This window comes from Ixodes scapularis, unplaced genomic scaffold (assembly GCF_016920785.2).
Source record: "Ixodes scapularis isolate PalLabHiFi unplaced genomic scaffold, ASM1692078v2 PGA_scaffold12__126_contigs__length_90152505, whole genome shotgun sequence".
In the NCBI taxonomy this organism is placed as follows: Eukaryota; Metazoa; Arthropoda; class Arachnida; order Ixodida; family Ixodidae; genus Ixodes; species Ixodes scapularis.
This window is the reverse complement of record NW_024609838.1, coordinates 62,015,437-62,042,152: the sequence shown is the minus strand read 5'-3', so window position 1 is coordinate 62,042,152 and position 26,716 is coordinate 62,015,437. Positions and strand designations below refer to the sequence as shown.

The 26,716-nt window shown below is 48.1% G+C and overlaps 2 protein-coding genes across 4 annotated transcripts in view; one reads left to right on the top strand and one right to left on the bottom strand.

Annotated features, from left to right (window-relative positions):
* LOC121048271 (THAP domain-containing protein 1-like) overlaps positions 1–20,185 on the top strand; it is a 32,519-nt gene extending 12,334 nt beyond the window's left edge. Inside the window, exons 3-4 of one of the 3 annotated variants that reach the window (XM_040504411.2) lie at positions 9,015–9,108; positions 19,975–20,185. In XM_040504411.2, the coding sequence (XP_040360345.1) occupies positions 9,015–9,049 (35 nt within the window). In that variant the 3' untranslated portion in view covers positions 9,050–9,108; positions 19,975–20,185. Of the gene's footprint in view, positions 1–9,014; positions 9,109–19,919 lie in introns of all 3 variants that reach the window. The other 2 variants (XM_040504412.2, XM_040504410.2) reach the window with 2 other exon arrangements.
* LOC115323465 lies at positions 968–5,300 on the bottom strand. Its single transcript, XM_040220078.3, has 4 exons — positions 3,617–5,300; positions 3,260–3,361; positions 2,987–3,166; positions 968–2,505 (listed from the first exon to the last, which is right to left on the bottom strand). The coding sequence occupies exons 1-4, from the start codon at positions 5,142–5,144 to the stop codon at positions 1,100–1,102; spliced, it is 3,216 nt and encodes a 1,071-aa protein (XP_040076012.1). The 5' UTR covers positions 5,145–5,300; the 3' UTR covers positions 968–1,099.
* Positions 20,186–26,716: the final 6,531 nt, after the last annotated feature.

Genomic DNA, 26,716 nt, shown 5'->3' with positions numbered 1-26,716 from the left:
TGATACAGTATGATTTGCAACTAATTACAATAGTTTATTTTTCAGCTTTTGGCGATCAATTTTCGCTTGCAATATTTAGCCATCAAGGGGAGAGGCACAACGGCGCACGTGCGCCAGTCTCCTGCAAGAACGACGGTCACTTCCCGCAATGCTTGGATAGAAAATGGCGTACAATTGCGATTCCCACGATTACCAGCCACTTCCGCGCTTCCTGGTGCCCCGTTGTTCGGCAGCGCCATGAGTTGCAGAGTGAATTTTACTGCAGTATGAAATGCGGGACATTTTGAAGAATTAGGAATTTCTTGCGGGACGCGGGACACGAGCCCTCAATGCGGGACAAAACAAACAAAACGCTATACTGAAGCTACACGGGCTACAGATAAAAGCAACGGCTAAACACGCCAATCACAAGCCGAAGTAGCGGTGGCAGCGACTCAAAGAAGCGCATTCCGCGCAACGCCCGGACCGTAGGAAAAAAAGAGCACGATACGGATACAGTGCCTAGAAATATACTGGCTAGTGTTCCGAGCGCTCCCGCTGGGGTGGCACGGAGAGCTATGAATGTCATCGGCGGCCGCGCAGGGGCACTGCTGTAAGGGTGGGTGCTGCCGGTCCGCTCGCTTGTCAGGTTTCCTATCGCGCGTCGTGAGCAAGGCGTCGCTGGGCCGTATTTTTAAGTGTTAGTGTCAGGTTGCGAGGAATGTTTTTCTCAGGCGTAGTTAGCAGTTCTTGCCGGCACCGCTCAGCTGGTAGCGTTATCCGGGTATTTTTGTTTTTGCATTTACTGCAGGTACTTGAGCGGTGTTGTGGCATCAGGTTGCGCTTGGTTTTTTTTTTCTTTCGTGCTTTTTTCTTTTCTTTTGGAACTGGCTGGTGATGTGGCCATGCCGGTGGCAGTTGTTAGCCTGTCCATTCCAGTTTTCTGTGGTAGAACATTAAATAATAATCGCAAAGAGAAAAATAACGGGACTCGAAATAGTTTCACGTTTTACTTTATTAGGCATGTAAGACATTTATTGGAATCAACAAAATAGGAACAAAATACAAATTATGAAAGCCTGCATTCAAAATTTCTAACATCAATTTGAGCAAGGAAAAGCTATTGGCAGTGGCGCAACTTAAGATATTTCAGTCGCTGCCTTTGGCCTTCGTGGTCTCTGTTCAAACCTTTTAAGAAAAATCTAAACCTTAAAAGAATATAGAACTTCACTACAGTTGCCAAGGTTTTCTTTCCATGCTCGGGGCACCCTATCTGAGGCAATTTTGAGGACTGCAGGCTCCGTGCAAACTCTTGCATGCTCTTTTCATGCACACTGTTCTTGCTGAAGAAGCTAGTGAATGCATCCTCCATGGCTGCTACTGTCTTTGCCAGGTTATCAGTGGGATAAATAAGCCCACCGTTATCAAAATGAGCCGTGAAATAAGAGTTAACATCATTCATCGCTTCTTTTTGAGACACGCACAACTCGGCTGCGCAACTCGTGCATGCATTCTTAGCTACCGTTTTTCTAGACACATAGCCAGCAACGTAGTACACCAAAGCCGCGTTGCTTTTTTTGTTAGAATACCCTTCATGGTCATTTTCTGGGTGAATGGACTGAAGAACGTCTTCTGCTTCATCAATGTTTCCATTGTCCAGAAAATGGTCCAGTTGGTCCGACAGACACTTCGCTGTGACAGTGGGCACATCTGCAGTACTCAAGAGCGATTTAACGACTGCAGGAGGGCAATTGCCTCCCTTTGGTGACCTGGCAAGGTTGTAAAAGGACAAGACGTTGACAGTTACTAAGAACTGTGACACGGTTGGGTGGTCATTACAGCCTGCGGATTGCCTGATTATCCCAAAGAGATTTTCTAGTTTGTCCTGGCTCAAACGAGCAGTTAAAAGGTATGTAAATCCTGCAACAGAGTTCAGGTAAGATAGCAGGTCAAGCGTGCTTTTAATTGTGACCCTGAGCCCAGAAGCTGTACTTCCTGTCAAAAAACCTCCTCCAGCTGGCTTCGCGTGGGCCTCCCACTCATTTAGATATACTAAAAATTTCTGTAAAAACGTTGCGTTTGGACTGCGAGGCTTCAATACTCTGGCGCTCATCCTTGCTGTCATAATACGAATGAGTTTGTTCATCTGCCGAATAAAATCCTCTGTTGGCTCCATTGTTCTGTACCGTGATAAAATGTGTTTCCTGTGTTCAAAGAGCCCCTTAATAACTTCATCCCCGAAAAGCTGGAAAGCGAGATTTACTTTCATCTTTTCAAAGCAGTTAGGCTTGATATGTGCAAGCGTAATGCTAGGCATGGCCTTCAATGTTACATTGTCACGGTCCACGTCCCAGGCTGCCTGTACTACGCCACTGTGGACATGACCAGATGGTGTCAAATAGCCCTTTGCGACAAATCCATTCCGAACATTCTTAATTAAATGAGGAAAATCTGAAATGAAGAAGAGCTGCCTCGTTGGGTCCACAGGATGCCGTGTGCTGTTTTTGATGCGGCCATCTGCAGAGACTAAAACAAAAGAAGTGATAACAATTTGACGGAGGACATGGGTTTGAAACTTTTGAAATGCTAGAAATAGGTTGTTGAAATTTGCACCAGTTTTCTACTTCGTTACTAGATTAGGCGGTGCAAAGTTTGGGGCATATCCGACCGCCAGTTTGCAAGTTACAACATTTTTAATGTTTCGCCACGCAGTGTAAAAGGCGTCCTTTCGAACGTGCCCAAGAAGGCGAAAATCCGCCATGCCATTCGCGATTTAAAATTCTCCAAAGCTGCGCCTTTTCATCACGTTTTAAGGGCTCATTTACTACTTTATCGCTAACATGGCATTACTCAACCCAGCAATGCAGAGGAACTTTACTGGGTGATATATTGCACCATATAGAGTAGAAAAAACAGTTCCAGAAAATCAATATTTTTTTCAGGTTTTTTTCGATTTTGGAACCCGCGTCTTCCCTTTACACCCTGCAAGTTTGCATGACCCCCTTACCTTGTACACCAAAGTGTCGCCACATGCTTCTATTCCAGCTGGCACCATCACATGTTACGGTGTTAACAACCAAGCCAGCTTGTTCTGCAAGGATGGTGGTTTCTATGATGATCTTAGCAAGAGTTGGTGCCTTCACATTGCCTCTCGCAGCAAAAACACCAAGTATCTGTGTCCAGTTCCCTAAAACAGGCACAATCAGAAATAACATGGATGTAGTGTTGGCAACAGTCCCTAAATCGTAGCCCTAAGGAACGTAGATTTGATGCGGCTTACCGGTGAATGGCTGGAAAAGTACAACCATGCCGTGGTCTGCCAGAATGCCTTTCTGGTCACTTGGTGATTGCTCGCCAAGATCAACGAAGCCCTCAATGCCACCTGAATTGCAAAAATAAAATAAAGAATACAATATATTTAGTCCCTAACTTTTTCTTACACATCTTCATTTGTGAATTTTTGCCTAGGCATCAATTGAGGCCAAGGCGAGCTGGCCTTCAGAAAACGGAATGCACAGCTTAGACCAAGCATACTCATGAGCTTTTAGAACTGGAGATCCTCAAATTAAACCAATGTGACTAATGCAACAATACGCTATTATTTCAGTAGGGTTCTGGACTCAACAGTGAAACTCACCATTAGATTTCACATCAAGGTGCTCTGATAACTTCAACTCGTCGATTACGAGACCACCATGGCAGCTGAAGTCATCCATGTCCTTCGTTTTTTCAGCCAGAGCAGCATACACCTTTGGGTTTAAACCAAAACCGCCTTCAAAGCGCTGCAGATATTTCTTAAGGCAGGTTCGGCCTGGGAGGATCATGACTTTTTCTTTACGTAAGTGCTCATAAAGTTTCGGACTTCGCATCCGCATCATTATGCACTCAACAATCCATTCGTCATCGTAAGTCATTCCTCTGAGCGACTTCCGTTGAGCAGCAGTGAAGCAGTTCTTGACAGCAAGCTTCTGTTTCTGAGGGAGTGCCCGGATCCTCGCTTCTAGAGCCTCTTCGCTTATTGTTTTATTTTCCTCTTTCATTTGAGCCACTTGTGCCTGCACGCGAGCCAATTTCTTTTTTGTTCTTGTGAGAGTGCGGGATGTGTTGTCGTGTTTTCTTTTCTCACATGTGGACCCCTTCTGCTTTCTCAACCTGCCCATCTTGTTCTGAGCAAGCACTCGTTGATATTTGCACTGGGCGCAAGAACCTCCTTCGGTTTCAGTTGTTAACAGGCACCTAGCAGCAAAGAACATTTTTCTGTACATGGAGTACTTGTTTGACACTGGCTTCATGCCACAGCCACAGCAAAGGATCATCATGGAAATCTTCTTCACCAACAATTCTGCCTCACTTCGGGTTGCAAGCACCTGTTTGCTATGCTCCCTTCCTCTTAGATACACGGTGGCTAAAATGGACCCCCGCTCAGGCAAGGCCTTGCCAAAAATTACCATTCTTTCAATGAAGAGGTTTCCGAAATTATTTTCCTCGGCTTCGCAGGATGCGTAGGACAAACAGTCATTAGATACACTTGGAACTTCCATCCATGTTGCAGGAATCGAGATACCACTAAATGGGTGGCCACTCTCGGTTGATGACTGTAGTACAGGCTGGTTGTCGCTTTGAGACTGTGATGCCGGCTCTCCCTGCGAATCCAACCTTTCGGTGCGTTTGGCACACGCGGCCGAATCGTCAGAACAAACGGAACTTTCAATTTCATCCGTTGCAATGTTGCCGATCACACCGCCGTCCAGCGGATGGGATTTTTCTCTGCGTCTTTGTGGAGGCGGCTCCTGTAAGCAAAGGTTCCTCACCTTTCTCTTTGGTGCTTTCTTGGGCACTAGATGCTTCGGATATTGCTCAAACAATGTTGGCACAGCATCAGGCTTTAGACGTGGTTTGTCTCGAGCGATCTCATTCACCACGCCGTTTACCGTCACCTTGAACGCGCGCTCAATGCAGCTCTCCTCGAAATGTTTTTCACACACGACAGATGCTAATGTCAACCTCCTGTCTTCTCTTTTTATCGCCCTTTCCCACTCCGCCAGCCGCGTAGCGTCGGCAGGTGCCGTGAACAGAGACACTTGCTGCTTGTTCGAACGGTAGCCACTCGTGCACAGAGGGACAAAACATGTTCTCTCTTTGCACTGCCTCTTGGGCTTGGACATTTTATGGTGACAATGCCTGCAGAAGTGGCATCAAGAACAGCCGCTGTAGCTCGGTGAACAAAAAAGGGCGCGCACCAGAAGAACAATCACATATACGCAGAAGAGCAACCGCTTGTACACTTCCAAAGCTAGAAAGCCGCGTTGTCTGCTGCGGCAGCACCCACCCGACAGCCAGCGCCCTCTGCTGCCTTCGGTGGGCATTCATAACAAGAGTTGCCACCCTCTCCCTTAGGGGAGCGCTGGCGCTCGTCACACTAGCCAGTATATTCTAGGCACTCTAATACGGACGTCACGGCCCAATGTTGCTTTAGCGATCGGCAACCCGCTGGCCGCCCGCTAAGGAGCAGCGGCTCGCGGCGGGTCGCATTTTTGTTATCGGCATTAGTTGAGAATGCGGCGTCCTACGGACGTAATATTTTGGCAGGAGTCGTATTTTATGTCACTACAGCGATACCAGTAATTTATTTCATTTTGAGTTTTGGCCGGAGTTGCCCTTTAAGGATATTCTGTTTCTTCAACACAGCAACCTCGACAAGTGAAACGTTGTGTGTGTGTGCGTTTTCTTTCTCTTGATGGTTGGCACAGAGTTTTTTTTAACTACCGTATTTACTCGCACAATGAACGCACTCGTGTAATAAACGCACCCCAAAGTCGGCTCTCAAAATTTCGATTTTTTTTTTCACTCGCGTAATAAACACACCCCCCAACTCGGACATCAAAATTTTGACCCCCTCCCCCCACGCGCGAAATGAACACACTTTTCTAACCTGGTGCAGCGAGGTCGCGAATGCATGGGCAGCGTGGCGAACAAAACGCCTTGCAAAAGGCGTTAAAGAAATTCGCCAAGATCCAACGGAAGCAAGAAAAAAATAACATTGAGAGCTTTTTTTTTTTCACAGCGCAGTCTGGAATTCGGGTTCGCGCGCCGACGCGTGCAAGGAGGTAAGAAAGAGAAGCGTTCTAAGCGAACGAAACAGCTTGCGAAAGGCGGCAAAAAAAGCAAAAAAACATCGAAGTGAGAAAAAACAAAAGAAAAAAGCTTTTTTCTTTTTTGTTTTTGCACAGCTCAGTTTGGTTACGGCGGTCGTGCGTCGCGCGCAAGGAGATAAGAAAGATAACTGGAGAGCCCTCGCCTAAGCAACGCCTAAGCAAACAAAACAGCTTGCGAAAGACTGCAAAAAAAAAACAAAAAAACTTGAGAAACTGAAAAAAAAAATCAGGAGTTTTTTTTTTTTTTTTTTTTTTTGCACCGCTTAGTTTGGTTAAGGGGTCGGGCGCCTCGCGCAAAGAGATAAGAAGTTACTTTGATTTTTCAGGATAAAAGGTCCCTTCATTATGCGAGTAAATACGGACGCAAAAAGTTTACTTCGCGCAATGAAGGCACCCCCCCCCCCCCTTCCCCCCCCCAACTTTGCATCGATTTTTCGGAAAAAAAAGTGCGTTCATTCTGCGAGTAAATACGGTATATGGTTCCGAGCCTGTAGTTGAGGGTTCATGTTTAAAATTGAAACCGGTAGGACGTGTTGCCAATATTGAACATTGTGATATTTTCCCGGTGGTGTACTCATGCTTTACCACATACACACGAGGACTTTGCCGTGGTGAGTCAGCGCCTTTCCTCTCTGTGGTATGAAAGGGCCTGCCACCTACTGAGCAGCATGCCTACCTGCTGGTGGTAGACAACGAGATTAAAGATTCTTATACGTGGCACTCTGGCCTGCGGTAGCATCTCATTCTTTCTCTGCGAACCTAACATGGTGTCAGAAGTGGCATCACGGCCGGAAATCAAGAACCGCTACCAGCACTGACTTCCGAGGTACCCAAGGAAGCGATCTTGCACTGGAAGAAATGGCAACCACTGCAGCAGGCACATCGTTCATGATACATCCGCCGGAGCTTCGATCTTCTTCCTTGCACACAGGATGGTAGATATTGTATTTGGTGCAAGCTCGAAGTCTGCCGTGATGTCTTTTTTTTTTTCCGACTGCTGTCCACCGCCCTCAAAACCTTCACTTTTGTCTCCAGAGAGACGGCTTTCCACTTCGTCGCCATTTACAGCTCCGCCATGAGTGGCGTGGTTGGCGGTTGGCTTTAGTCAGCACCGGCTCTTGATGCCTTGCATAGAGGCCAGCAGCGGCGCCCCCGCTGTTATCCGCTCGGTTCTTAGGTGGCGCTACCTCCCGAAACATGCATTTTTGCACATTAGGCAATCTAAAATTTTGGAATTTTTCGTTTTGAAATTTTTTTGGCATTTTTTCTACTTTTTAATAACTTTCATAGTATTTTGTGACGTAAGAAAAGCAGGAATTGTTTCACTATAACCGATAGCACATCAAATCTCACGGTTTTGGTTTCGTTATATAACTAGAACTCCCATCCAAATAAAGCATGACCAACCATACTTTGTGATTATAGTTTGCTATATACGATAATATGCTATATCAGTGTTTGTTATAAAGAGGTATAACCCAGAAAACAAGGTATCAGAAATAACTTCTGTTATTTCTGATACTAACCGTTCTCTCGGATAGTTGCGCCGTAACCTTAAACTTGCTACACCCTCCGTAAAACGAGTAGCGTATACTACTCTTATAAGATCGAAATTAGAATACGCCTCATCTATATGGTCCCCATGGCAGTCCTACCTTGCAAATAATCTAGAATCCGTCCAAAACAGAGCCCTTCGTTTTATTTATAACAACTACTCACCATATACCAGCGTATCAGGATTACGCCAATCAGCTAACCTTCATCCACTTTCCCTTCGCCGCCGAGTATCACGCCTTTCTCTCCTCCATCGAATTTTTTATCACAATAGCCACCTCAAAGAATCACTGCTATCACCTCCCCATCGTATTTTCCCGCGTCTAGATCACCTATGTAAATTACGTCCAATTCGATCATCAACTGTTTCTCACCAGACTTCCACACTACCATTGGCCGTCGAGGATTGGAATTCACTACCTCATAACATCGTTTCTAATAATGATACTACTAAATTTGTTGAAGCCATTACCCTTTCTTTATCTAACCTACCTAGCTAGCTTACAGTGTTATAATTGTGTTTACTGTTCTATTTGTTTTTGTTCTATTGCCACCCCCTCGTATAATGCCCCACGGGCCCTCAAGGAAAATAAATGATGATGATGATAAGAGGTATAACCTATGAAATACAAGGCATCCATCGAACAACGCTTGTTGTCCCGACCATTCGACGATTCGTTGCGTTATGCGACGTCACGCAGCAGCTACAAATGTCAGCCATTGACACTGGCGAATTTCAGTTTGGAGTATCGTACACACGCTCATGAAAGGTTTAATCAATATTGGGACATCATATATCAAAATAAAAATAATGTTTGTCTATATGAAGCTCCCTCGACGTAATGAGCACAAAAACTTAAGTACTTCCGGTTTCAACCAGACAGTCTCTTTAAAGTCAAGGATAAGCAATTAATCATTAAAGCATTACCACTGACACTAGCTACAAAGAAACCCCCAGCGAGTAGAAAACATTGACGTATGAAAGATTAATGAAACCAAAACAGATTCTCAAAAGCAAAGTCTCACCCCACTTCAGGTTTATACTTGCAGAAAAAAAATTGCACATAGGTCACTCTGTTGTAGGAGATGCACCGACGAAAAATTTTAAAATAAACCGCAAGTTATAAATTGGAAAATATTGTACCTCTTTCGAATGTGTTGTTGTGGGCCAAGTTTTCTCTTTGTGAGGTTGGTGTTGAGGAGAGATATTTTTTTCCGATGAGATGGCATCAAGCTCACATTATAGAAATATTTCTTCATTGCTTTCTGTGGACTGAGGCTTTTTGTTAAATTCCATGGTAACTTTTTTTTTTTTCTTTTTGTCAGTACTGCAAGCAAGCAACTTGACGAGGACCGTGTAGAAGCACTCCAGTCCAAAAGCCTGCTCCTTGGGCTACAGGGACGGTATGTCCCTCGGAAGGTAAGGTGTCGTCAGGATATATTGCCTATATTCCAGGCACCATGACCATCATAGAAGCGCCCTGCTGTTGCCGGCCGCGAATCCTAGTTTCGGCGCATCAGCGGAGGTGTACGCAGCAAATGCCTCCGTAGCTTAACAGTCCCCTAAAGCGAGGACTTTGGCCCCGAAAACAAACATATTTTGTTTTTCGAGATGTCGGTATAAAGTTTTCAGGGTATGTTCACAACACCAACACAAGAGTAACGGCATCGTTTCATGGTCCTGTGCCTGCTAGGTGTCAAGTTATAGGGTGTGACGTACCTCGTCGTTGGCTGTCTCGGTCATGACTCGCACGCAGGCAATCTTGCTTAAACACTTTATTCTCTCGCATACTCGTGCACAGCTGCATTGGCGGTATCGCTGGTGTAGCTAAGCCTCTCCGTTCACCCCCGACTCCTGTCTTCCTCGCTGCATCGCGGCTGCTGTGCCATCTCTCGGGCTTGGCGCGAAACGGCTACACCAGTCGCCTATGCAATCTGAGAGGTGCGGCCCTTGTTACATGCATGCATCATATGTACACTTCCCCGAACAGTCCCCCCCCCCCCCCCTTAATCCGTGTGTGTATAGTTCCAAGAGTCCTGGAATCGCACAAGTTGGTCCACATTGGCCAGACCACATGCTCGGCCCGTGGTCGGACGTTGCAGTTTATGAACATTGTGCCCAATTCAGCCGCAACCATAAAAGGTCTGGTAGTCTGGAGGAAAGTTTGGCTGCGATTCCGCGGCTCACATTGCTTAGGGTGTGCAAATCACGGAGCACCATGTCACCCAGTGCAAAGTTGCGCGACTGTCGTGTGGCATCGAATTGGTACCGTCAAATCTCTTGTGCCCTGGCCTGGTGCTCCCTTGCAAAGGCAAGTGCATCTCTGAGGTGTTGGCTGAGCTCTGCGGCTTACGCAGGGGAAGTGGGAAGCCGGGCTTCTGGATGTTTCTGCAAGGGCCTGAACTCCCAGGGCGTGTGGAGCTCACAGCCATAGCACGGGAAGGCAGGTGTATAGACAGTTGCCACGCTCTCCGAGGTTCTCATGGCGAATGCCACCTCTGGCAGGCGCTTGTCCCAGTCTCGGTGGATGGTCCAGTATGCCACGATTTCCTGCTTCACTATAGCTTTATGCTGCTAGACGGTCTCACCTGCTGGTCTGTAGGCACGATGTAGCAGTCCTTGATGTCCCAAGTTGTCATCACGCCCTTTTACAACCCGCTGACAAATGGCTTGCCATTGCCGCTGGAAATGCTCAGAGGGACGCCATGGTGGCAGAAGACATCCACCATCCTCCCCACAATGGCTCGGGACTTTGGTGCACGCAAAGGGTAGAGTTCAATAAATTTGGTGAACTTGTCGAGAACAACCAGTATGTGTTCGTTCTGCCATGCTGTGGTGGGGAGAGGTCCAATCAGGCCGACACTTAGGTGCTCCATGGGGTTTGTTGCCCGTAAGCTGTCCATGAGACCCTTGGGCTTTTGTCGGCATGGCTTGAAGGCCTGGCAAGACTTGCACGACCGGTCGTAGCAGGATATGTCGGACTGCACTTCGAGCCAATATATCTTCCCCTGGACGCGTCTGAGTGTTTTGAAGTACCCTGCTTTTGCGCTCAATGGATGATCATGCTCCATCTGCAGAGAAAATGTCCTCAGGTGCAGAGGTAGCCAGGGGACTTTAATATCCTGTCCAGTGTACATCAGGAGGCACGTGGTGTCTATCTCGCTGCTCTCTGCCAGGTCTTGTACCATGCGTGCTTCCTTAGCCTCAGACAGGAGCGAGTCTGCTTTTAGGAAGTCAATTATTGCTCTTACGCAGTCGTCCTTAAGTTGCTCCGCTGCCAGCCTGTCTGTGTCTCGGAGTAGTGATATGTCGTTGGCCTCCAGGGCTGCCAGCTCCTCGAAATGTATAGAGGGACTCAGCTCGGTTCACCTGGATTTGGAACCAATCCTCCGCAACGGATGGTGGAGCAGTGTCTGCTGTGGGCAGTGGGCAACGGCTTAATGCATCTGCAGGGATGTTGGCCTTCTCTCTTTGGTGCTTGATTGTGCAGTTGAAGCCTTGCAATCGCAGGACCCATCTTCTGACCCTGCTGGATATCTGTTCTGTGCTGAACATCCAAGCGAGGGATGCGTTGTCGCAGTGGATTTTGAAATGGCTGAATTCCGCGAATGGGTGAAACTTGTCCAGAGCCCAGACCACTGCTAGGCATTCCCATTCTTGAACTGTGTAGTTTCTTTCAGCGTCATTCGGTGTTCTGCTGATGGAGGAGACCGGCCTAAGTTGACCGTCATGTTCTTGCAGGAGGACTGCGGCAATGCCGATGCCGCTGGCATCTGTCTCGTGGACAAAAGGGCGGTTGAGGTTGGGCAGAAAAACCGCCGCTTTTTCTGATTGCTGAGCCTTCAGAAACTCGAAGGTGGTCTGTTGTGGCTGCTCCCATGTCCAAGGGGCATTTTTCCTAAGCAGTATTGTCAGTGGTTTCACAGTGTCAGAGAATCTCGAGATAAAGCTGCGCTAATACTCCACTAATCACAGAAATGTCTGCAGCTGCTTGACGGATGTTGGATCGGAGTAGGCCTCAGCAGCTCAAACCTTCTCAGGATCTGGCTGACATCTTCCCGGGGATATCACATGACCGAGGAATTCGAGGGACTGTTTGCACACTTGCACCCTCTTTGGGTTGATTGTGAGCCCCGCTCGGGCTCCATGTTGCTGGAGCTGGTGGGTGGCCTTGGGCCAGGGTGGCAGCATGGGGGCCGACGCCGGCGCTCAGTGTATAGCCCGGGTTTGGGGCGACTGAATGGTGCTCGACGAAGGCGAGATCCCTGGCCACCTGGTCCGTCCTTGCTGTTGGCAGCACATACTTCAGCCGGTGCCATGCATGTTCTACAACACCGCCCACAACCTTGGCCTTTTCGCGCAGGTTCGTAAAGGTCATACCCTCGCACAAGTCCTGGAACTTGGGATGCATTTGCCTGTGGACCCTCGCAACCTTGTCCGCGTCCGACACGGTTTCGCCTCTCTGTCAAAATACTCCGCGATGACATGGATAAAGTGGCTCAGGTTCTGCGGGTGCTGGGTTTGATGCTGGAGCTCCTCCTTTAACTGATGTTTGTAGTCCACGGAGGTGAACTCTGCATGGAACTCTTTCGTGAATGTGTCCCAGTCCTCAAACCCGCCGGAGAACCGCCACCAAAGCTTGGCAGTGCTTTCCAAGGCACTAGAAGAGCACGCTTGGTGAACGCGCTTGTCGCCTCCAATTTTTCGCGACCAGGCAGAGATTTTCGAATTTCTCTAGGAACTCATTAGAGTTCTGGTGGTCTTCGTATTTATTGAACTTTGACAACTGGATATTTCCGCACTTCCACGGTGTCGGTTGCGCCGGATTCGTTGCCGGTTGCTGCACATCCATCGGCGTGTTTAGGAGCAGGTTGCGGACAGTTGCTGCCATTCTTTCACAGTCTAGGGGAGTCCCATCAGTCAGGCTGAGCAACTGTGCAACCACGCTGGACGGGGTCGCCATAGTCCGGGTGGGCACAAAGAACCCAAAGAGCTACACTGGCTAAACCGAGTAGCAGACTGTTTACGTCAGTTCTGCGCTTGTTGAAGGTTTGAGTCCGAAGGACGAGTTCCCACTTGTGAACCTTGTTGTTGACTGTCTCGGTCACGACTCGCACGCTAGCTATCTTACTTAAACACTTTATTCACACGCATAGCGGTATCTGCAGTATTGCTGGTGTCGCTAAGCCTCGCCGTTCTCCCCCGACACCTGTCTTCCTCGCTGCTCGTCCCGCTCCTGCATCGCTGCCGCTGCGCCATCTTTTGGGCTCGGCGCGAAACGGCTACAGGGGTCACTTATGCAATCTGAGAGGTGTGGCCCATGTTACGTGCATGCATCGTATGTGCGCTTCCCCTAACAAGGGGTTTGTCACAATTGTTCATGTGCTTCTGTTATTCTGGGCCTGGAGATTTCGCAGAAATTGGAGGCAGCGTGAAACTTAAGTGATTCCTGGAGAGACACCCCAGGGCAAGACAAAGTCGTTTTCGATCATATCTTTACAAAGTTTTTCCACAACGTTCAATTTTATGTTTTTGGTGTTACCCACATCTATCTAATTTAATATGTTCATTATGAATTCCTGATCAAAAACGGAAATTGTCCTGCACTTACAATGTTATTTAGGAGTGGAAAAGAGGAACGGCAACACAGCTCGTTGCTTACCACTACCCCTTTTATAAGCTTTCTGACATACTCTGGAAAATCAGCCCATGTATCATGACATTCCTAATTGCATTATGCAATGTATTCTCCCTGCATTTGCTGCTACACTTACGATAATTCGGAAGCTCTGTGATGTTGGCCGTATAGTGACCCTTCCGTGCTTTGGACATCTTCAACGTGAAACGGGCCAGCGATCTGCATTCTCATTGTAGTACAGGATCGCAAGTCGTGTTCTGCCAGATGGTGACAGTCTACAAAAAAGAAAAAATTGGTTCCTAATTATTAGTAGGCATGAAACCCTTACGCTTTGCGTAGTAAGTTAAATATCTGATAGTTACGAAAATAAACATACACACTTGTATTTCTTTAACTTTTAACTGCATGTACATGTTTTAAATGATAGAACCCGGCTGTTGGCAGGTCATATAATTACCTTGCAATCATGCCTGCTGGGGAATAGGCCTGGGACTTGGGGGGTGAAGTGGATGAGGACACTGAAATGGCTCCAGGGCAAATGTTTGACCATGAGGCGTTATTTGTGCAACGTCTTGAGCGGCCGCTCGTCCCCGGTGACCTTCTTGAAGTGGTTAATGAGGAATCTTTAGTGAGACATGAAGAGACGAAATGGGGACGACATTTTTTGAGCGAAAAAAGAGCAAGGTGATGTTTATTGCGATGGGTATGAGCTAGTTCGAAGGAGTTGCGCGGTAGAGTTTGGCTGGATATTCAACATCCTCCCCGCCGAATGGGCACAGCTCATTCCTTGTGTGCTTCAAGTCGATGCAGTAACTGAACGGGCCGTCGAATTGTGGCTCCTCTTGGCAAACAAACCATGTGGAACCGGATGTGGTTATCATGTCCCGAGAATACTTGAAACGATGCAACCAGTTTTCTATGTTTGCCGAGGGTGGAGGTCGTCATGTTTTATCACCAAGTCGTTCGGCTGCAAGTTGGTCGAGGCTGCTGAAGTGCTGTGGTGAAATGACCACAGTGCGCACAGGTACTCCTTGTGCCAGCGCTTCCAGAGTGACGTCGACAGTCTTTCCTGGTACTTCCAGCGACGAATCAGCTCGTTGGCTGAGGAAGCAGTACTGTAAAGTTCCATACAAGTGCCCCTACCCCCCCCCCCCCCCCCACACGTGAATCAAGATTACCTGCAAAGTGGGGGGGGGGGGAAGGAGGAGGAGGAGGAGGAGGGAGGGGAGGGAGGGGCCGCTATCCTCGGACAGCACCAAAATTCAAGAGGGCAACAACAAAAGTTTTCTGCGAGGAAAAACGAAATATAGTGCACATGGGTTTAATATTTTATTTATCTCTGAGAACATAGACTTTACTAGGCCAAAGATTTCTCACTGCTATGTTAATTTCTTTAAAACAAAAGACTCCTCTGAGTCAGTCGCAAGAAAAAGTTTGCAGCATTCCGCGATGTTTCCCAACTGCATGCCGTTGGCTATTTTGACAGCCTCTTCAGAAAGAAGCCAGTTACTAATGGCTCGTTCTGCACTTCTTTCGCGCTCCAGGTATTCAAAGAGCGTGTCGTCCACATATTCACTGAACACTGGCGCGTCGTTACTTAGCTTTTGTTGAGGTTTGGCTTTCCCATAGTTTGGTTGTAGCAAATTGCCAAAATTCTTATCCCATTCCCGTACCTGGTAAAGCTTATGTGTCGAGACGTCTGGTGTACGTTTTTTCCGTTTTTACGATGCCATTGGACAACCTCGATTTTCTTTGCCACTGTGTAAGAATGCATAGCCAACCTGACACCGCCAAAACAAAGTGACAATGGCGCGTGGCAACCGGGCTGATCGGGCTGCAAAGTAGGATTGGATTGGATTTCGCAGGCCAGTTTTGCCTGCGCACGGTCAGCGTGGTGCATGATACGGATGCGGAGCGAGGAGGGGGCGTTTTTCTGGAACGGCGCGGAAATGGGAAATTAACAGTGAAGTTGGGGAGGGGGGGGGGGGCTTTTGCTCGGGTGGGAGCGCTTGCTCAGAATTTTACGGTAGGTTCTCCTCCACGACTTGGTAGTGAAATTATTGTCCTGCCAACGAGGAAATGTGCCGATGTGAACAGCTCTGGTTCCCCTGGGTCGGCGGCCATGTGGGTCAACGGTCAAAAGTTTATCACTGCCTCGATCTCTGTTAAAATGGTGCTCAACTCCTTGAAGGTCACGTAGCTGCATCCCAGTACCTTCTCAGGGGGCTCTTCACGGAGCGCACCATTCACTCCCAGAATCTGCCCCACCAGGCTGCACACTCTACGATGAATTTCCATTTAATGTCTTGAAATGGCAACGAAATGAAATGGTGACGAGTGCCCAGAGGCTGCACACTCTACCAAGCTGCACACTCTACGGTGAATTTCCATTTAATGTCTTAAAATGGCGACGAAATGAAATGGTGACAAGCGCCCAGAGGAAGACGTCGTCTTCCTCTGGGTGCTCGTCGTCTTGTGGTTGGACTGACTAAGAAGGCCCGCCTTCCTTCAGGAGTTTTGGATTGTGGTTGGCAAGACGCTCCACCATGCTCCAGTGAGCATTTCCGCGGCCTGTCGGACATTGACTACTGTCGACAGCTTCAGTCAAAGGTTTATCAGCAGTCGTTGAACTAGGTGCCTTCGAAAATGCGACTTCACACTTTTGATAATGCCCTGATCTAATGGTTGGTGCAAGGAAGTGCAGTTAGGCGGCAAGAACTCCAGGCATACATTTGTCAGGCGGAAGTCGACAAGATGAGCCGAGCAGTTGTCGACGATCATGAGAATTTTCCTCCCCTCCTTTTGCATCTGATCATCCACTTTGAGGAGCCACTCGGAAAACAACTCTCGCATCATCCAAGCTCGTATGTTTGCTCGGTAGTCACATGGCAGTGACACTATATTCTTCATGCAGCGGGGTTTCAAAAACCTTCCAATCACCGAAGGCTTCAGTTTCTTGGATCAAGTGGCATTGACGCAGAAAAGCACAGAAACTTGTAAGTTTCGATTTCTTCCCACCTTTGCAATTTTCTTCTTTGAAGTGCAGGGTTCTGTTCGGCAGCAATTGATAGAAGCATGCCATTTTGTCTGCATTGAAAATGTCATCCTCGGAGTATGATTCAATTACTTCTTGAAAATGACCGTTCCTCCACGTGTGTGCACTTTCCGCATCTGCTGCTTGTGCTTCTCCCGAAATCGCTTGCCAAGTAATTCCGTTCCTCTTGCAAAAACGATGAAGCCATCCAGCACTTGCTTCGAACCCGGTCACGTACAATGCTACAGCGAATTCCTGCGCTTTTTCCTGGAGCATTGGTCCCGACACCAGCACATCTTGCGATCTTGCGTCTTTGAACCACATCAGCACCGCTGCATCGACTTTTTGGTAGTTGCCATGCCGCAGCCGCTTTCTGGTCGGTGCAAGTTGGGATCCACGGCGAAGTTTCATTATCTTCCGCCGATTTCTCAAAATCGTTGCGATGGTCGACAGCGCCATTCCACGCTCCTTGCATACGTCAATCTGCTTTCTTCCATCATCGACCTGACGAAGAATATCTACCTTTTCCTTCAGCGTAAACTGCTTTCGCTTTTTCGTTACGCCGGCAACAGAACCCATCGTCACAAGGAAAGAAAACTCGTGACTGACGGAAGTGAACGAGCAGCACCCCTTGCGTCCGGAACAGTCCACATGAAGGAGAGGTCTGACAGGAATGTGAAATTAGGTGGGTAGGGTTAGGATTTGTTTCCCGGCTCGATCTTTGATGATGATGATGGTTAAGCATTGCGGGAGCCGCCAAACGGCCAAAATGCGCGTCTTTCTGTAACTTAAAATTATTTTTGCCATCCGTCGTTGCTTTCGGCCGCTTTTTTGCGATATAAATTCGTAATAGTGAGGTGTTGTTCGCGTATAAGAGCATTTAAATTACGTGTGTTATTTTGAAATATTCTGTATTTTGAAATTCGTAGTACTGAAATATTTTTGCATTGAAACCAATAGGCATTTGGAACAGGATTTTTGAAATGTTTGTAAATCTGAAAAATGTGTTATAATGACGTTCGCAATAACGAGATTTGACTGTATATCACTGTGCTTCCTCGTCTGCAGACTCGCCATTGCTTTGTGCACATGCACCGCTTCCAGATGCAAAAGCTGAGGAGTACGCTTGCATGGTTCCAACTTTTGCTGTCACCGTGTCGGGGAAGGTCATAAGTATAGTAATGCTTCCCAAGACGGCGAAGTCTGCTACGGAAGCCCAAGACTGCATTTGTACTGGCAGTGCTGAGAGAATTCCTCTGCTTTTTTTTCACGATGCTCAGTTGGCTAGAGACTTACACCTCTGCGTTTGAGTGTGGCAAGGTGTGCACATTGATTGCTAGATGCACAAGCTCGGGAAACGGGTTTGAGCCAGCTGCATCGCAGTATGCAAGGACCTCAGACCAAAATGCAATGGTGTCAGTGGTGCTCGCCCAGCTCACCACGGTTAGCATCTTCCACTGGGTGTCCACGAGATCTATCTTGTTTGGTTTTATACCAAAAAGTTCTGCCAGCTCCACAATGGGTTCTTTCAGCGCTCGCAGGCACGCTCCCACAGACCGCCATGCCATGGCCTGCAATATCTTGTAGTTCGATGGTAGGTGCAGCCAAAGCTGATAGCTTAACTGTGAATGCAATGCAGTGCTGGCATACCAAGTCGACTTCAGGACCAGCTGGCAGCGTGTTCGCTAGTTTCTCGAACTTGTACCCCCAGTACGGCTTGGGATTTAGGTGGCCATCGATAAGCTGGCACAGAGGATCAATGTTCACCGTTAAAATGAGCACTTTGCTACATACCGTCTTTATCAGGAGCGTGAGGTCTTCAAGAAGCCTCGCAGGATCCACGTTTTTCCTCTCGTAGGCCTTGGCGTGCTGAACCTCTTGCACCAAGAAGTCCACGTTCCTCAGAAGCGTTCCCTGAACAGCGTGGGAAAGTGCCAATTGCAACGAATGGCACATACATCTTATCATTATCAAGTTTAGGAGTTGCCACTCGCGCTTCATTGTCTCAAAAACTCCGTTTATGCCCCGTGTTCACCGGTGCGTTGTCAACTCCAATGCCGAGGAGATGCTTTGTGTCAAGTCTCATGCGCATGTGGAGGCTTTTCAACGCTTGATGATAGCCACAGCCGTGCCATTGTCCAATTTGTTTAGCGCCAGAAATATTGTCACTATGCTTTTCTGTGCAGCACTAAAGTACCGCACCACTACACCCAGCAACTTGGTAGTGAAAACATCTGTAGCCCCGTCGATGATCAGGCTGTATTTCGAGTTCCCAATGTCAGCCACCAAGAGCTGTACGAAGTGCGGAGAGAACAGGTTTACGATGATCTCTGTGCACTTGTTTCGGTGCATGCGCAAGCCTGCTGCGCTTTTGCCGTTCATGAACTGTTTTTTGCAAAGTTTTGTCAGGTGGTCAGCGGCGAGGAACGCTAATGCTCACATATGAACAGGCAGAAACCGGCTTCACTTTTGCCACAAGAAGACTCGGTTGCGGCTGGAAACTGCAGCTTTTTCCCTTGAGATCTGCAGTACAGTTTGGATGATTTCTTGTGCTTGGTGGCGGTGGCATGCTTTTTTATATCAAAAAGCTTCGCATAAAATTCGCTCCCAGAATAGGCACAGGATGCTTTTGTGCTTTTGTTTTCCACAGAACGTAACAAGCTTTTAAACTCAGGTAAAGACTGCCAACTTTTTCTATGGTGCTGATTGTACTTTGGAGGCATAATACCGCTAGATCCAGCAAGTTGGCAAACTTCAACGCTTGTGTTATTTGCGGAAACTAACCGTTGCCCGTCCCATTGCCAACAAGCTCGCCAACGCCTTGAGTGACTCAAGGCGTTGGCGTGAAGATCCTGATCCAGGAGCGAAACAGCGGAAGACTGCATTGAATTCATGTAGCCACCCGTTGTGTATAAATCTTCATCCTCGGGGGGGTTATCTTCGATAACCGCTCTGAGGTTGTCTAAAGTTAAGCCGTCGCAAGCAGGATTGTTCCAGAACTTGTCAAACAAAGCTGCTCGCGTCAATACCTGAGGTTTTTTTCGCGACGTTCACAAAGGATTCTACAAACACCTGCTAGATAATCCGTGGAAAGGGGAGTAGTTCTAACATGGTTCGTGGTTTGAGAATGTCTTTGCATGACTGCTACCTCGCATCACCCTCACCCTCAACAGGATGAAACAAAAAAAATGAGTGACGTCCAGAGCAGTCACCTGAGAGCCACTGGAGTGGCTCTATGGAGCTTTAGTAACAACAATTTACCTAACTGTAAAAAAAGTAAAAAACACCGTAGAAGTCCTTAGTAAAGTTGCTAAGACTCCAAAAAGACAGAAAAGTCGTTAGGACGACTGAAAGCACGCTAAATTTAGCGACTTTCTCGCTAAGTTAACAGCACTTTTGGTTGCAAATGGATTGGCTTGGTTTGGCAGCGCGACTTGAGTACTCTCGAGTCCTACCGCTAGGTGACGCTATGCTAGCCCTTTTATGTAGGTGCACGTCATCATCATCACCATCATTATTATTGTTTTGCTTTGTTTCCTTTCACTTTCATGTCGCCAGTCGCCATTTTGCGCTCGTGGATTTGCGCCTCTTATCTCATTCCTCGCATCAGCAGAAAATGAGACTCCAACGACTCCGACGACGACTACCGCCCGCAGCCATTGACAGCGGATACTACGTATGCATTAACATTGCTGTTGAATGTGTACGACGAGAACACGGCGCGCGCGCAAATGCAAGCAGACATCATCGCAAGCAGGCGTAACATGAAGCATGCATGAAGCAAGCCACTATTGACAGCTTTTTGAAGCCTGCTTTGGCGTAATAAAGGCAAGTTTTTTCATCTACCGAATTTTTGGACTGCTTGATTATTCGGACCATTTCGGGGGTCTCCTCCAAGTCCGAATAATCGGTTGGCGACTGTAGCTGTTAAATCTGAGGAATCGGGCTTAAACAATATAATCGGAGGTAAGAAAAAAAAAAAATGTGGTTAGTTGGCACAAGTCACCATCCAACTGTCGCTATGCATCCATTCCTGCGTCCATCTATTCTGTTTTAGAGAGCCTAGATCACAACGGCCAAGTAACATTGCAGTGGCCTAGATTTAAAAGAGGGAGCAAGCCTTGTGGAGCCTGTGGAGCAAGCTCAACTGAAACCATGGAGACTGCTCCTGCGCAGATTGGTCGTAAGTGTGCATATGTCGTGTTGTTGTGTGCCTTGCGTGCAAAGAAGGCGAGCAAACGGAAACGGAAGACGCCTGCCCAATCGACGCTTTCCTCCTTTGGTCACCTTCTCGCAGTTCGTAATTCAAATTCCGGCTAATACTCGAACAGTCGGAAACCCTCTCAAATCGAGGCACACTATTTTTCCCTTCCGTTTTCTTCCGAATCAAAATTTGCGGCTTGCGGCACTTGCGATTCCAAAAGAACGACGACAACAACTCGGCTGGTTTCATGGGCGTCGTTAACGGGTTTTCTTTTTTGTGATCTTGCAGTCGCCGATTTCTGTGAGTGTGGCAAGTGTGTTCTACATCAATGCTTCAGTTGGAAACGAGGGGCGTTACTCATAAAATGTATTCGGCATAGCGCAAAATTAAGCGGCGCAAATGGGATGTTTCGGTTGTGATTCAAGGTTAGATTGCATCACGATCATGAGTAAATCTGCTTGCTATAAAGTTTGTGGCATTCGTTACTTTTCTTTTGTATAACCCGTGCGTTAAATTTTTGTGGAATGGTAGGACCAAGAGCTGTTCCTCGCATGGTCTGTCTAACATCGCGGCACTAACATCGGGAGAATAAATGGCTCTTTTGTCAGTTCCGCGCCGACCGCGCGTCTCGGGCCAAATATATTGAATATTCGAGTGACCGAGTAGTAGGAATTCGATTTGCGAATCGAATTATTCGGGAACTTTTTATTCCATTCGAATTCGTATATTCGAGTATTCGCACACCCCTAATAAAAAAGTAAAATTTCAGGGGGAGTACTGACGCCCGAACATTCCCCCTGGCTTGATCAACACTACGTGGTTCTCTTTTCGTTCGCGTGGTCGTTGCTTAATTTTTTTGTTGCGAATTGTTTCGTGTTCTTTTTCATATCAAATGCCGTAAATGATTGGTCACTCACTTGGTTATCATACTGTCGCACTACGTGTGAACTGTGTGTGGAGCTTACAAACATGTCTAATAAATCGCTATACTTTCAGATTCTCGGACATCTTGAGTATGTTTATTACGATCGAACTGAAACAAACTAAGTTGCGTTGAACGTTTACACAATGAGAGTTCGGTCTGACTTAGGTTATATCGACCGTTGTTTGGGCTGTAGATAAATTTAGCCTGTAGTTTTACTGGTTGTGATTACACGACCACACGCCCATACTACGCTCACCAAGTTTAGAAAAAGCAAGGATGGGTATCGAACCCAGTATGCCTGGGTCAGAATCGCGGCTGAGGATTACCACTGCGAGTGAGGAACCGTATTCACACGTTTGTAAGTAGACTGGAATATAGGTCGACACCCCCCCCCCACATCGCATACCAGGAAAATATAAAGCTATATATAAGGAAATTACATAGGGGCACATTGGACGCAGGGTTTCATACTTCCGCGACGTACACCGCAAGTTTTGCCTCTAACTCTCGAAATCATCCCGACTTTGGTTTGCGGAAACCTCGTTATTTGACGCCACAGTTGAAAGTCTCGGATTGCCGCAACCACCACTGGCGCACCACCTGTTCCGAGATGTCAGACGTGTAAAACGCTTATTCAGGGCCTCTACTAGTATAACTCGCAACAAACAAAATGTTATTCTGTGTTTAAAGGCCGACAACCAGATCGTGCTTTCCACTTTTCCCTTGCTTCTTCCTCTCCCTCCTTCTACCCTGTCCACCATTGCCTGTTTCCTCCTCCCCCATGGTGAGAAGGATGTTCTGCCTTGCAGAATCTTGAGTCTGGTCGTCGTCCTTTAAGTGGTTAATAGTAACATATTATGTTGTGGACTTGTTTGAAAGCTGTGGAGGGGCACTTTGCCAGGGCAGTACTACTGCTAACCTGCAGTTTTTAATGTGCTGCACGATCTGATTTGAGAAATGAGCACTGGTAACCAATAAACGCAGCACAGAACTGCTATTTGTTCGTGTTGCTTCAAAATGCTTAGTTTTCCTGACACCGAGGTGCTCCAAGAAGAGATTTTCCCTGCTCCAAAAGGGAAGTTTATGTGATACAAATTGCTCCAAAATTGGATTTTTCTTGCTCGAAAAATTGCTCCGAAACTTAAAATGGCTGCACCACCACTGCATGATGATACAGAAAGTGCACAAAGCATTTTTTTAGCATTTTTTGCACTTTATATTTATAAGCAATTTGTATTTATATTTATAAGCGTGTGTCTGGTTGTATGCGGCCTGTTTCTTGCCCTGCTTTTTTATTTTTATTTGTGCATACTGCGTGCCATAACTGACCTAAGCAGGCAGGGCAACACATTGGTTGAACATACCCATTATTCTCACCAGTGACAAATGATGAGGTGGCGAATAACTAAACAAAACAACCGCGGCAGTGATCTGCCTCGGACCCCACGGTAGCCTCCGGTCCCTGAACTACGCAATCAGCCTCTGAACAAACGACAGTCTCCGGGTCGCCTCGCGCGTCCAGTTCTGTTTCCTTCAAAAAATCGAGCCTCAGGCTTCTACTGCCCAAAGCTGCGTCTCTTCACGGCACTCCCCTAGGAGACGAGCTTTTACTCTCCGCTGCTCCACCCGGAGTTCTGCGAGTCGTACCTGCTGCTTTAGCTCCTTCGTTTTTTTTTCTCGCAAGGGCTATTTGAACGCTCAGCAGAGCCGCTTCCCCACCCGATTCCTCGTTGCCTGTTTCACTAGGGCCTGCACCACTCTGCAAGTTACGTTTCGCCATGTGGCTATGCGCGTGGGTGTCAGGCGGGGCGGAACGAAAGGCGATCACTCACCTGGTACTGTTGTGAAGTCCCTCAAGATTGTCGACGCCACCAAACTCGCGAGTCCCCGGCTTCCATCACCGCAGGTGGGGTCCGTTCCCCTGAGTCCCGGTTTCTGTCGCTGCATGCTTCGGGTGTTGACGAGGTCGTCTTGATGCTGGCTTCTTGAGAGTAGCCCGGTACCCCGTTGATGAGTCTCACCGAGCCGGTACCGCTGGATTAGCTGAAGGCTGTTCTCCTAGTTGTCTTGAGCACTTGTCGCCGGACCCTCTGCACCAACACCATCGTTGCATCTCTGGCACACAATGCTGTCCAAGCGGCCGACGATGTCCACAATTCTGTCAACTGTGCCAGTAAGGTTTCGGTCAATCGTGGGGTGCTGCAGCAGCTGGAGGGTGACTCGTTTCCTGTGACGCTCAGGCTCGGTGGTTGAGTAAATATGAATATATTTACAGATGACAAAAAAAATTTTTGCAAACAAAGCAAGAAAACGTCACGCTTTCGGCGTACTGTCGCTTGCAACAGCCTCAGTCAACAATGATGCGCCTCGGAATGATACGCCCAACCGCGCACAGTGCGGGCACTCTCCTTTGTCGCGCATGACAAACTTATGCGGCCCTCAGACCGCAGGAGACAAACATAGCAATCCGCGGACCCGTTTTAACTCAACTCGTCCCGGCTCGCCAGGACCTCAAGACCAGCGTGCTGACACTGGGTCTGTCCAATCAGGGACATTAAACACTCCTATTGGCCCCAGTGCCAGCACCCTCTCCACGCATACAAGGGGAGCCGCCAAGGTCTCCCTACCACGCTTGTCTGCCCCCGCTCCACGAAGACGCCTCCAATCCGGCTCTGAGAACGGCTACTCGGCTGGCTTTCCACACGGCCATGTCAGCCCGCTCGCGTAAATCCCCTTGGACGGTGCCGCCAAAAGAAAAGGATGAGCCTTTGGGGCGCCCTTCACGGACAGCTCAAGTCGGGTAGACTTAACGAGCTTTCATGTCTGAGCAAGGGGCAATTTGCAACATCCCTACAGCGGCCGTAAGCCGCACTCCGAAAAAAAACTTGCGCTTGACTTTTTTGAAGCTCCTCAGTTCGGTGTGCCAAAGTACGACCTGACTTCGTGGCTTGCGCATTAACTGCTGTATAAGGAGTACTAGTTGGTAATAAAAGAAAACTGAATATGAACAATGAATGCAGGTGCGCATAGATGGCTGTTGGCGTTCGTGAAGACAGAAGCAGACGTCGGCTTCGGTATTTATCAGGACACATTTTCATAAAAAAACCCGAGTGACTATATTTTCGGATATTTTATTTCTTTAAACATTTCTTCTGTGATCGGTCCAGGGTCTAAAGTGTAGATGACAGAGTTGGAGCTGTCCCGCTATGTCTAGTTTATTTTTGCGGTGCGAATGCCGGGTTTGGGGGGGGGGGGGATTTTATGGTGGCATCCAACCAACTTCAGCAGCAACTAACGTAGCAGTCATTATCTAGTGGCACATTGTTTATACTAAGCCACAGCATAACATGCAATTAAAAAAGTGAAAGCCGTTTAGAAATCCCTGTAACGCCGAATTGGAGCGCAGCTCTTGAGGAGGAGTGAAGGGTACTGAGGGGAGGGTAGACCCCTCCTCCTCCCCTCATTCTTTAATATGCTCCGGGGGGCGGTCACGTGACCTCGGGGGGGGGGGGGTGTCACGTGACTTCGGGGAGGGGGGTCACGTGACCTCGGGGGTCACGTGACCTGGGGGTCACGGGGGGGGTCACCTTGGAGTCACGTGACCTTGAGATGACCTTGGGAGGGGTCACGTGACCTTGGGGAGGAGACCACGTGACCTCGGGGGTCACGTGACCTCAGAGGGGTCACGTGACTTGGGGGTCACGTGACCTTGAGATGACCTTGGGAGGGGTCACGTGACCTTGGGAGTCACGTGGGGTCACGTGACCTTGAGATGACCTTGGGAGGGGTCACGTGACCTTGGGGGTCACGTGACCTTGAGATGACCTTGGTTACGCCGACGGCGACGCCGCTCAAGCCGGGAACGGGCCCCTAAGAGCTGCGCTCTAAAACTGTACAGTTGTTGAAAAAATTTTACTTAGGTATAGTAGGGTATGACGCGGCCAATTGCATGCCTTGTTGTGGAAGGGGAGAGGGATATGGGGAGAGGAGGAGGAGGAATACCTATATGAGGCCGGCTGCACCAGCCATTCTTATGTAAGCCAACAGCGATTCAAAGATGATTCACTGCTTCAGTAAGGCCTGTTGGTGCCGTCCAAGCCTTGAGCGTCTTGGGTCGACTCACTTGGCTGAGCTTGGCTAGTGCAGCCTCCCTCTCCTGTCGTCTTGCTGAGCACTCTCTCAGCAGGTGATGCGGGGTGGCAAGAGGAGCTGGAGGATGGTTGTTAGAGGCTTTATCGGGGGTGAGACCTACGGTCCACTCGGCCTTGGGTTAAGTGGGGCTAGTAGAGCAACGGTCACAACTGGCATGCTCCGGGGAACACAGTCCAATGCGGGCGAGGCAGTGTGGTGTCCAAGCGCAGCCGGTCGTGATACGACGAAGTCGGACCTCGGCCGCCCGCGGATATCCCCGTGGAATTGGGACCGTGCACTCAGGTAAGTGGGTGGACAGGCGCCGCCTGGCCTTGTTGCAGGGGTGCGATGGTGGTGAGGTGTCAGTGTTTGTGTCCGAGCCAGAGGTTGAATCATCCAAAAGGCGTAGCAGTGACTGACCGTAAAGTACAAACTGCACAGAAAACGGCCACCACACGAGTACTTAGAATTGGGTCCCAAATTAGCTTTTTCCATAACTTTTGCCACGAAATGGTGCTTCCAGACGAATACTCCTTTTATGTCAGAATACTGCCAAGTGCACAGGAAAGACAAAGTTATAGGTCCTCGTGCACCCGTACACTTTGACAGCTGGCCAGGGGGTTTGTATCATTTCGCCGACGCACGTTTCGCTGACAACTTTCCGACGCTTGTGCTGTTGAACTTCGGTTTAGCAAAGTTTTCTTTTGAGCTGAAAGTCTCGTTGTGTCGTGAATTTCGTTGGACCGACGTTTCTGTGTTTTAGCATTGCTATTGGTCCTCCAAGCTCCCAAAACTCTCCGATTTCCTCACATCTTGCAAGTGAGTGTTTACAAATAATATTCCACATCAAAATGTGGCAGTAATAGAAACAAGCAGTTCTTGGGCCTCATTTTGTATGGTTATGGAAGAGCACCGCAGGAGAGCGTACGCAGCAATCTTCAAGTTCTTTTTTTTTTTTTTTTTTCGGTACTTGAATTACGGCCATTTACGGTAGCCAAATGCTCTCTTTCAACTTTGAAATCTTCAAAAGCAAACTCTGCGAAATTTCATACTTGTCGGCAACCGTCTTCTTTTTTATTTTTTTTCGCCATTCAT

What these genes read in the sequence shown, in the direction of transcription:
- LOC115323465 (XM_040220078.3), bottom strand. Translation starts at nt 5,144, where the DNA reads ATGTCCAAGCCCAAGAGGCAGTGCAAAGAGAGAACATGTTTTGTCCCT. An exon ending in ACTTTTCCAGCCATTCACCG is followed by an intron (nt 3,167 to 3,259) that starts GTAAGCCGCATC and finishes TGCCTGTTTTAG; the next exon opens with GGAACTGGACACAGATACTT. An exon ending in GCGACACTTTGGTGTACAAG is followed by an intron (nt 2,506 to 2,986) that starts GTAAGGGGGTCA and finishes CTTTTGTTTTAG; the next exon opens with TCTCTGCAGATGGCCGCATC.